We start from the raw sequence: 12,859 nt of genomic DNA on the forward strand, positions 1-12,859 counted from the left end.
CCTACAAAGGTCTATTAGAGTTTATAATACTTAACGGGATAATAATATGACCTGATAAATATTGTGCACCTACACAAGCGAACTGATTAAAACAAATGAAATAATAGGGCGTTAAGTTAATACCACTCGCGATATTAATACTGTTAATAGTCATCCCGCTAATACAGATAGGTGCACTGAAAAACACAACGTAGGATTACTTATGGTGTAAATTTAATAATTTTTTAAACATCAGTGAAACTGTACGATCTCAGTGTCGTATTAATTGAAATATAATGGGAATTTGACTCGAAATAATGGTATTTCTTAGGCAGACCATCCAGTTTAGAATGCCACCATATTTTTCTATATCTTTACCAACTGAACGTCCAACATTGAGAAAAATTTGAAAAAATAATACATTAGCAGGATTTATGAAATATTAACTAACATAGGTATAATTATTAATTGTAAGTAAATAATTATTTTTCCTGGTTATAAAATGTACACGATACAAATAAATAAATAAGCTAACTAATTTGATAGAATTGAAATATATTTTGAAGTCATTTCAAGATTTCAATAAAAAATACTTGTTACTATTTATTATAAAGCACTTTATTTAGTTTACGAATGTCAGTGTCAATGACCTCTGACATTGATCCAGCTTAGGTAAACTAAACAACGAACCAAAAACAAAATAATAGAACTAAATTAAATAACAAAAAGCAGAGGCCCTAAATGGGAGCCTTGAGGAGAAGTAGTTATATGAAAAGAATAGAAGCCATTTATTGGTGCAATTTTTGACTTACGTGTAACGCCATGCGCATAGATTATCACTAATTTAGCGATGCGTATGCTGTGGTTCATTTTATAGATAACTTTACTAAAATCTATAATTTATTAAATTTATTTCTTAGGTAAAAAATCATATTGTTCTTCAATCACACTGAACTTACGTCACTAAGAAGACTGCACACTATTTTGTAAGAACCGCACTGAATATATTGATTAATGAGTCTATAATTTGTGATAACATTTTAATTAGCACATAATATACAGGCTTGCTTTCATAAATTCAGAAAACACATTCATGGAAAGGCCTATTAAAAATAATAGCTAATGGAATAATTTTTTTTTAACAAAATACCCAGTAAAATAAGTCATGGACCGCCACTGACACACTACGTCCTACGACAAACACAAGTGTAGATGTAAATAATTGTAGAATACTATTAGACTCTATTGCAATGAAAGTAATATAGTTCTATGTGGAATTATAACAAAAATATGTTTTTCGAAAACATTTTCGTTAAATTTTCAGTTGCCAAAGTGTCTTTTTTGTCATCTAGCTGCAAAGTACTTTTATGTTCTAGAACGCCAAAGTCTTTTTCGTTCTAGAATATAAAACAAATGTCAAAATAATTTATCATTTTTTCAAAACTCATTTATGATTTTTTTATCATATCATCTCTTTTCAAAGCTCCACAAACACCAATTATTAAAATGACCTGAAAAGTTGTCCAAAATCAGGCGCTTCTTGTAAAAATCTCTCAATTTCTTCTTTCGTTAAAGTTCTGGACTCTTTCGGACGGTATCTAACTGATTTGTTTTTAAAATATGGTGTTTGTTTTGGACATTTTCTGATATTTACATTTCTTTGGCATTCAGTGTACTTTTTTCCATGGAATATACTAGCCATAACGTCGAAGGTTTAATTTTATTAATTTTATGTTCGAAATATGCCAGTAATATCGCTTTGAACACTTTTTGAATTTTCTTCGAACTACACCACCCTTTGAATTCGTTGTAGGCAATTTCTTACTGTCTCCACGATTTTTTGGGGATTAATTGTGAAACAGCACTTTATAGATGCCGCTTCCAATACTTCCCCTGATAAATGCTCATTTCCACTTTCCGAGCTCATTTTTCAAACAAGTAACTTCCATTCTTGAACGCATAAGTACCATTTCGCGTTCTAGATACAAAAATAACTATTTATATAGGATTACAATTGTGACAGTCATTTGCACAAAATGGGGGTATTTGATCGCTCGCTTTACTTAAATGTTAGTGTACTGAACCTCATTCTTAGTGAATTGAAGAATGTGCTTAGTAAATGAAAAAAATGTGTTTCGCATATTAAAATTGTTGAACATTAATCATGATTACTTTAATAAGAAATTATTGTAATGTATAAAAATGTATTTGTAATGTATATGTATGTTTTTAGATATGTTTTATTGACTAGTCCTACACCATTTATACTTTTGTATTGGTACTTCATAAGGACAACAAAGATTATTATTATTATTTTTTTATTTTACTATTGTGTATTGTTGTAATTATTTTAATGAAAAAAACATTGGTGCCTTTCCGAGAGACGACACTTTTTAACATAGTATCGCCGATGTCCTTACCGACACTAGAGACATGTTAATCGTGTGGGGAAAAGCTTTTAAACGTTTCCTTTGCCGTCCTTTGAACCACGGCGCTCACAGAGCATAAGGAGAACCGTCAACTTAACGCTAAATGAGTTGGTAATAATTTGATTCATCGGGCACCTTTTCTCGTCTGCAGGGTATACCCAGTCGACTGAATGGCGGAAAACCGTCTTTATTTTATTAATCTCTTAGGTGTACTCGGACAGATACGAGTATATTCTATTTAGCGGAGAGAGGCACGAATAGAAAGGTTTGATATAAGCAGAGCAGTTGGTTTTTTAAGTTTAGCTCGAAAATCAGACTTTTTTCGAAAAATATAAGAGAGTAATAATTTGTAGAAAATTGAAAGACAAATCCGAAAATATAATGGTTGTTACCGTAAGGCAATGGCGTACTATTTTATTTAGAAAAATATGTCACCGATACCCTGTATCTCCGCCACTGGAGCATGTTAGTTTTAGGAAAAGCCCTCAGATTTTGGACAATATTTACATAAATACATGTGCCCAATTTCAAATTATTTCACTCACTTGTTTTTAAATTACTTAAAAAAAATATTAATATTTTTTGAATTTTAACACCCTGTATCTTTTTAACAAAGCGTCCGAGATAAATACTTTACAGGAAAGAATCCCTTTAAAATTCACCAAAGAATACGACGTTTCATTTTTGTTCACCATTTGTGAATCACCCTGTATACAGGGTGATCCATTAACGGTATCGAGCGGCTGTACCAAATTTGAATTTGATGAAACAATTTGGATTTTGTTCGAAAATTTTAACTACCTGTATTTGGGAAAAGAATTTTATTTTGTTTTTTGGGATACTCTTTGATTTTTAAATCGTTGACTTTCTTCATCACCCTGTATACATAAGAAAATAATTTACTTGCGTACATTACCAATCAATTCACATAATAGTTTTGGAAACTGAGTGTTTTTGAAGTACCTAATAATATAAATAAGTTTAATATGTCAATCAGTTCTTGTCATTCTTTAACTGATATTTGTAAGAACTTTTATATTTATCAATTATTCGTTATAGAAGAGTTATGTTCTGGGCAAGCATTTAATTGAAAATCTGGATTAACGCAAAATACGTCGATTGCATAATGCCTAGAAAAAAAAATTAATTACCTGAAACATCAGTTCCATTTGGACATGACAATCACACCTTTAGGAATATTACTCGGATTTCTGTAGACACGTTCAAGTTAAAAAACGAACGCAATGGACATAAAAATAGATAAATGCGCATTTAAGTCGTTCTTAACAGATCATATGACGATAACCTGTGTCCAAAAAATAAGGTGCATGAATTATTTAAAATTCACGGGTATTATGAAAGCATACAATTATTTTTTTGTAGGTTCGTAGTACTGTCCTTAATATGTACCTATGTAGAATTCAACTCATGTCGTTCCGCAACCACCGCATTCGCCTGATTTAGCACCGAGTAACTTCTGGCTATTCCCTAAACTCAAAACACTACTTCGTGGATACCGTTTCGACACGATCGAGGAAATAAAAGCCGAATCGACGAAAGCATTGAAGGTTATACCGAAAAAGGACTTTTCAGACTGTCTGGAGAGTTGGAAAAAACGTTGGAATAAGTGAATTGTGTCGGGTGGGGATTTCTTCTTTGAAATCAACGAAATTTATTTTTAAGCATAAATAAAGTTTTTTATTTTTCAATTCACCTTATTCTTTGGACAACCTATACGGTGATGCTTTGCTATAAGTACTAGGAAGACATATTTTACATTCCCATTACTCTACTTTCACACACAAAAAGTCATTAGTCATTACAAAGAAAATATTAAATACAAATAAATAAAAATGTATGTATACAGTGTGTCCCAGAAAAACGCAAAAAATTCGTATTTTATTTTGTGTTGCGTTTTCACAAAAACGCTAAAACACATCAATTAGTAAATAGGAAATGTCATTTTGTCAAGTTGACTAAACCTTTTTTGTGCTATGTTTCATAAACCAATGACGTCATCGACATTTTTTTTTAAATAGCACCACCTAATTTTTTAAGCATAAATGGATAATCCGTTGGAAGGGAAATACGACGATATAAGGTTTGGCTTACTTTACTTTGACAGGAGCGAAAAAAAGCCAATGACTGGAATGGACATGGTTTAAAATAACAACAAAAGTAGGTATCATAAACCGATGCGAGAACAGTGCCACAGCAAAAAATAGAAATTTGTGGATGTTTTGTGTTTTGGTTGATTGTAAATACGTTTTTATGTATTGATATGTTGGCGTTTTCGCAAACACAGCTAAATATGACATTTTGCCTATCATTTGCGTACTAATCTGCATATTGTGGACGGAGGTATTAGTTGTTCTGGATCCTTGGCATTGAATAATTGACATACTTCACCATAACTACGGATCCTATTTCCGTATCTAACCATAATTAGGATTTCAGTTCTTTATTTTTCATTTAAACACAACACCATCGTAATGTAAAGTTATGGTATTTGTAACTGTCACAATGATATGAGGCACTATTGCATTCGCTAACTGTCTTCTTCAGAACAATGCCGACATAGCCGCTGTGATCGGGTGTATCTACCCAATCTACATAAAAACATATACCTACAATCAACCAAAACACATCTTTTGCTATAGCACTGTTCGCGCATAAGTTTGTGATACCTACTTTTGTTATTAATTCAAACCATGTTCATTCCAATTGTTGGCTTTTTTCGCACCTGTCAAAGTAAAGTAGGCCAAACCCTATATCGATGCATTTCCCTTCAAATGGGCTATCCATTTATGCATAAAAAATAAGGTAGTGCTATTTAAAAAAAAATGTCGATGACGTCATAGGTTTATGAAACATAGCGCAAAAAAGGTTTAACCAACTTGACAAAACGACAATTCCTATTTACTAATTGACGTGTTTTAACGTTTTTGTGAAAACTCAACACAAAATAAAATACGAATTTTTTGCGTTACTTCTTAAAACCTGAACCATAGGTATAATAAAAGACGTATTACACTAGCCTTTTGAAGGCAACCCTTCATTAATACTTTTAATCTCATATCTCTGACAAAAAATTGCGAGAGAAGCCTAACGCGTATTTCGTCTAATTGGTATCACATTACCTACATGAATAATCATTCATAATTACTCATAATCAACGGAGATATTTATTTACATCGCTATGAAGAAAACCCTAACAGGAATAAGTAAATATAAATAACAAAATCATGGAATATACTTATAAATTTGAACGTAATTTTATTTATGTTTATCCCGCACTAAGGAAACAGACTGATTATTAAGAACAAGGATTCGGAGCGCTTGGGAAAAAATATCACGTTTATCCATACATTTTGGAAAATGTTGAACATAGTTTTAGAAAAGTTCGGTTACCGCTTTATTATTTAATTATAGGCAACATTTCACTGAATTGGTATAAAAATAGGTATACAGGTACATTCGTTTTTTATCCAACATTTGTATACAGGGTGTTTTTGAATGGAGTGGCATAAATAATACCAGTGAATCTACGTTTCAAAAGAACACGATATGCAAAAAATTGCCTTAGTAAAATGTTCACCCCTGAAGAGATATGGGCCATCAGTTTCAAAAAAATTATGAAAATTGGCTGTAATTTGAAAACCGAACGAGGTACAAATAACAAATTTTTTACAGGTTGTTTACTAATACAGATGCGAGTTTTCAACTATTTTTCGAAAATTTTAACCCCCCGAGAGGGGTTGAAATAACCACCCCTCAAGCCATTTTTTGCCATAACTTTTATATTTCGTAAAAACTCGATATCCAAAAATACGCATTAGATAAACTGGTTCTTTTAGAAACTTTTACCTCTCTAGCAATTTTCCTTTNTATTTTTTTATTAATAAACGAAAAGTTTTAAAGGAAAATTGCTAGAGAGGTAAACGTTTCTAAAAGGACCAGTTTATCTAATGCGTATTTTTGGATATCGAGTTTTTACGAAATATAAAAGTTATGGCAAAAATGGCTTGGTTATTTCAACCCCTTTCGAGGGGTTAAAATTTTCGAAAAATAGTTGAAAACTCGCATCTGTATTAGTAAACAACCTGTAAAAAATTTGTTATTTGTACCTCGTTCGGTTTTCAAATTACAGCCAAATTTCATAATTTTTTTGGAAACTTTGATGGCCCATATCTCTTCAGGGGTGAACATTTTACTAAGGCGATTTTTTGCAGATCGTGTTCTTTTGAAATGTAGATTCACTTGTATCATTTATGCTACTCCATTCAAAAACACCCTGTAGATTTTGATTTCTCCGGAATGATGCCTGCAGTAACCGCTTTATCTAAAATTTCAGATGAAATTTCCACATTTTCAATTTTTTCAGTATTGGTTTTAGGATTTCAACGTGATTTCAACTCAAAAAATATTGTTTGTTTACTGACAACCCTTGGTTACAGATACAATTTAGGTTAACACTCGCATCCTTTGAAATATTTAAAAATACATTCATTTCATTAAATTACTTTTTATGACATTGACAACTTGAAATTTTAAGTTACTTTTATTTATTATTAAGACGAAATTCTATGAAAGTGTGGTATAAAATTTTGTATGGCACTCGTGTAATATAAGTTACTTGGGAAAATCTCCCAGCGTGTCATATATGTACAACTGTAACACAATAGTACCATAAATAACTATTTTAAATTTTCTTAGGGATAGCAAAATATGGTAATAAACCCCTTGTATGAGAAACTCCAGATCCTTGATTCGATAAGGAACAATATTGCAATTGTGTCTTTAATTGTGAACATTGTTGAGTTTAAGACAATTAACAAATATTCCCCTTTTTCGTAGAATTTGAATAAGTTTCGACTACATTATAGTGTACCAGCCTTGACAAAACAGAAACGTCAACAAATTTTACGAGAAAATGAATTTTTTTCAATTATCCCAAACCCACAATTTTCGAGAAGTTTAAAATGACCCAAGAAATAATCTCATGAAACTATACCAACGAATTTAATCACCCTGTATATAACAGACAGAAGAATCTTCTACTGAACTGATTTTATTCAAAGAGCAACCTATTTCCGCACAAATCCAACTCTGACTAATAGCAAAGCGATCTCATTGACGGTATGGGTGAACTGAAAGTATGTTTTGGACATCAGCATTATGCTAATGGATTATTTGACTGTTCCAGCTCTAATGGTCGAATGAGGAAGTGGATATCGTCAGTGCTGTGATACTCATCGACTGTGCCATGTGTATTCGGACTAGGTTAAAGATTGGTGCATTGCGATGTTTGTTTGCCGTTTTCGTCGCCGTTTGGAGTCTGCCGCAGCAAGTCGCCTCCCAGAACGGTAAGCAGAAGCTGAAACGTGTCCCAAAATGATGGAACAAAATTCATATTTTTTTTCCGGTTCAGATTTTAAAAAATTGGTCAATTAGTAAATAGAAATTGTCACTTTTTTGCAATATTTTCTATTTTTTTGAGCCATATTTGACAGACCTATAACATTATCGATATTTAAAAAAAAAATTTAAAATATTGTCTTCTATGCCGTACTGGCGACTATTTCAAACAATCATAGTCTCTTCTGTACTTTAAAAAATGAACCTACTGTTTATTAATCTTTTGCTACATTAAAGCTTTTTTTTCTCAAAAAAAAACATCGATAAACACATAAAATTCACCAGAGTACCTTAGGTATACCGTGAATGGTTTTAGTTCCAATTCATTCGTTGTTAAATTATTTTGAAAAATGGTTTCCCGTTTAAGCGAAAAATGGAAAATTTAAATTTTAATTATGATTGGATGCGGAGATAAAACCCGTAGCAACAGAAGGTATTTCACCATAAGTATCCAGACCAGTGAATTTAGTCGAGCTACAAAAAGTAAAGTATTCAAAAAGTTTGAAGAAACCGTAAGTATAAAAAATTTACCTGGATCAGGAAGGGGAAGAACGGTAAGCGAAAATGACCATCAAAATGTTACTGCCGTTACTGAAAATCCTCACTCATCCATTAGATCTATCTCAGACAACTTCAATTTGTCGAAATCCTTAGTTCACAGAACTCTGAGGTCTCAAAAGTGGCATTCTGACAGAAGATTACAGTTTTGCGAGGAAATTAGTTTATTTGAAAGACAAACTTAAACAACTTAAAAAATCACATAATTTTCACTGAGGAAGCAACTTTTTGCTGCCGTGAACAGGCAAAATACTAGGTTTTGGAGCCCAGAAAATCCGCATTGGATGCAAGAAAAACATATACAAAGGCCGGCAAAAGTGAATGTTTGGGCTGGAATAGTAGGAAATCGCATACTAGGGACCTTATTTCTTTGAGGGCAATTTGACAGGCGACATTTATTTGGATTTCTTGCATTTTCAGCTGATTCCAGCCCTGGAATTAATTTTTCCTAACCCTAATGAGCACGATATGCCTGCTGGTGATGTCTGGTTCCAACAAGATGGTGCCCCTCCACATTTTCGCCTCGATGTAAGAAATTACCTTAATGAAGTTTTCTCAAATCGATGGATAGGTAGAAGAAGGCCGTTTGAATGGCCACCACGCTTCCCTGACTTAACCCCACTATATTTTTTGGGGGGATCTAAACAGCAAAGTGTATGTGAACAGACCAGACACTATCGAAGGAATGAAAAATCGTATCAGAGAAACATAATGTTATTCAAAATGTAATTGTGACAATTTCTGTTCACTAATTGACCTGTTTAAGCGTTTTTTTAATATATCAAAACAAAAAAAAAAATGGATTTTGGGACACAGTGTATATATTTTCTTATTGGTATGTTCCAAAAGCCTTAAAGCGATGTTGAAGTTTAAAGAAATGTGGATTATACTCGAATAAACTAGAAACAGTTGGTCTTCGATTTAAAAGTTGAATTTGTTGACTTTGATGGTTTATTTAGAGAATTGAATTACATGTTTTTGTACCATTTCTGTATAGAGTACCTTAGTTGTTTGTACCTTACAAATACAAGTGTAAATACAAATACAATTACTATAAAAACATATGTTAGAGGAGAAATATGTTATCGATGCAACAGCCAACAAGTTTTTCCTAAAAATTTTTCCTTAGCACAAAAATGTCACATGTTGAGCATGGTGAGATTTTTGCCATTTATTTTTTTTAAGCCTGTATAGATACATACGAGTAATACTTTCATTGACATTGTATCACTTGCCCCAAATTCAGAAAATATACATAAATAATATAAAAAATATATAATTTACTCGTTTTGTATAATAAAGCAATTGTAACTCAACTTGAAATACAGAAAGCTCTAGAAAAAATGTTACAACGCCAATATCGGACTTCTTCATTGGCTGCTTTTAGTGTCTTTCATGGAAAGCTTTGGATTTCTATGAACTATGTAACCTACCAGTAGGCTTGCCAGATCTCCGGGTTTGACCCGGAGTCTTCGGGTTTTGATGGTAAATCTTCGGGCTCCGGGTTAACATGTTATTTCTCCGGGTTAACGCCCTACCCATCCTCGAAATCCATTTCCTCCAGTCATATTCTTTTTTTTTTTAGACATCGATTTGTCTAATTACAGAACTTAGGATTATATATTTCTTTTTTTTTGAGCTCATCTTCGTAAACAATTTCATTCCCAGATTTTCTAAAGACCTTTTTCCGGGTCAGTCATGAAATAAATCTGGCAACCGTGCCTACCAGTTGGGGCAAATTATTGAGTCAGTTTGAAGCATAATCTCGTTAGCGTGTAGTCCTGATCTGGACATCAGGCAACTACTAAAGAGAAACACGAACTAGAAATTTGATTGAAGCTATCTATGGTATGGTGGTTACTGGTTACATTTGCTAGCGAGCAATAAATACTGGTGACGCCTAGATCTAGGGATTTCTTGTTACCACTACCAATCGTGCAATGTTGGGTTGCCTAAGCTTGATGGTCATGTGGCTTGCAAACGTTTATTAAGGCTCTGTATATTTAGAAAATGATGCTATCAAGAATGATACAGACTCACATGGTTACATGCTGACTACAGTGTCACTTTTTAGTTTATTTGTCAGTTTGTCCTCCGTGATGATAACTAATTACTTCCGTTTCAAGTCTTGTTCTCAGAATTTAATACTGCAAAGACAAGAAAGGCTGACAAGTAAATTGCGTTATGTTCCAATTTGTCTTTCACGGTTCGATTCATGGGAATGATGCTATCGAAATGGATAAACGGTAGGCACATGACACTTTTAAAAGTGTTGTCGATTAAATATTTTCTGCTATTTCGACAAATCTTGAGTTATGTAAATTGCATATTGCTGGTCACTGATATGTGTAACCTACATAATAGTCCAAGCGTTATAGAGAAGTGCTTACAGAAATTATTACCTGGAAAAAATATATAACCGTGCGGGAATTAAATTTTAAATTGAGTTTCTCGTTTTTAAACTCGATCCAAAATGTCGAATATAGCCAAAAAATTTTAAATGAGAAAGTTGTAGGTTTTAAAAAGATCTATCGACTGATTTTTTGTAACTATCGATTACTTTGTTACTTTTCGAGATCCAAAAAACCGTTAAAAATGTTCTCTTTTCTTTTCTTCTAACTCTTTTACATTTACGTTTTCATACTTGCTATTTATTGCCAGCATAGCCCGCGGCAAGCCAAAAAAGTACATTTTTGTAATATTTTAAAATATTAATTATTTTTCGATATGCATATATTTTTTTAAAAAAAGGGTCTCTCGAAATTTGAATTTTGGTATACGTTAACAACTAGTTGAATGGTACTTTTTGGTAGTTTTTTTTTTCAGGTTTATGTCTTTAGCGCCCCTTGGTTTTATTTCTCTGACAACTTTTTTCTACGTTAGCCAATTCCAACAAGAAAAATAGCTTTCAATACTACATTTCATTTAGAACATTTTTTTACTCTTCCCTTTTTTTAATACTTAATGGTTTACGAACAAAAAAAAAATAAATTGTTTCCTTGCCGATTAGATACACATAATTAGTATTACAGTTATCAAAAAGATTGACATTTTTGACGTGCTTTTTACAAAAGTTCTGGCAAAGCGGCAAAGTTAAGTGAACCCGTGTACCATACTAGCCATTTGTAAAATATTTTAAAAGGTATTGTATTGTCAAATTTATTATTATTTTATCCTAAATAAAATGCTGCCTGACTCACAAAATGGCTTTAGAAAGGGCTATAGTACAACAACAGCATTGACTGTTGTTACTAATGATCTTTTAGAAGCATTTGACAAAGGGTTGGTTAGTGTTCTGGTGTTACTGGATTTTTCAAAGGCCTTTGATACTATAAACCATGGATTAATTTGTCCCAAAATGAAATACTATGGTTTTGATCACTCTGCTGCAGAGCTTATCTCATCTTATTTAAGTGATCGATCTCAAAAAATTGTTGTAAATAATTGTTCTTCCTCAAACTTAAATATAAAGTCAGGTGTACCACAGGGATCAATTTTGGGTCCATTGCTTTTTATAATTTACAACGCTGATATTTTAAATTCTGTATCTGATTGTAAAGTGCAGGCCTATGCAGAATAACACGGTTCTTTATTCACACTTTTTTGTTGAAGATGTAGCAAGAACTGGTGACCTTATGAATTCTATACTTAATAATATCATGCAATTGTCAACAGAGCATAACTTGATGCTAAATCCTAATAAATCGAAGTTAATGTTGTTTGGTAGTAAAAATAAAATTAATATTGTGAAATCTAGTTTAAATATCAATTTGAATGGCGTCATCTGGCCTATAGTAGATGAGGCGAAGAGCCTTGGGATAATTTTTACTCTAATCTTAGATTTAAGGGGCACGTAAAAAAAACTTATACAAGGTGTTGAAGTTGTTAAAAAAAATTGATTTTTTGCTTATATCTCCAGAATCTATTAACCAATTTCAATAAAATTTAGTACAGATAATGTATGATAGTAGGCCTTGTATTTCCTAAAATATGAGCTTTAAAGGTTCAACCAGTGGTGTACAACAGGACAGAAGTCACTCCCTTTTTTACAAAAAAAACTACGCCACTGCATTTTTTACATGTCATTGTAACTGATTTATATTTTAATGCACAAAATACGTAAAAAAGGTGACTAATTTTTTCCCTAAGATTCGCCGTTCTTAAGTTATTTATACCAATACAATCCCCTTGTGGCATACGCCTCTAATAATAATATTACAAGAATATTTGTTGATGTTTAAAAGTAAGTGCAATTTGTAAGCACATCAACAAAATTATTTACACTCCTTTCTACACCACCTGTGAGGTAGTGTGCGATATAAACAAAAAATCTATTTTTTTTTAAAACCTCAACACCCTGTATATCTAAAACGGGGCCGTTCCAGACCTATGTTTATAAGGCAAACACATATTATTTTAAAGAGATCTATCTGCCCTCGAAGTTTCCTGCATAAAATTCGGACCACCCTGTATAT

The 12,859-nt window shown here is 32.4% G+C and overlaps 1 protein-coding gene across 1 annotated transcript in view; it reads left to right on the forward strand.

Moving 5' to 3' along the window:
• LOC108911177 (collagen alpha-1(XI) chain-like) overlaps positions 1–12,859 on the forward strand; it is a 56,481-nt gene that overhangs the window by 14,577 nt on the left and 29,045 nt on the right. Inside the window, exon 2 of the mRNA XM_018716044.1 lies at positions 7,615–7,774. Coding sequence (XP_018571560.1) covers positions 7,675–7,774 — 100 coding nt within the window. The 5' untranslated portion in view covers positions 7,615–7,674. The remainder of the gene's footprint in view (positions 1–7,614; positions 7,775–12,859) is intronic.

This window comes from Anoplophora glabripennis, unplaced genomic scaffold (assembly GCF_000390285.2).
Source record: "Anoplophora glabripennis isolate ALB-LARVAE unplaced genomic scaffold, Agla_2.0 scaffold559, whole genome shotgun sequence".
Lineage (NCBI taxonomy): Eukaryota > Metazoa > Arthropoda > Insecta > Coleoptera > Cerambycidae > Anoplophora > Anoplophora glabripennis.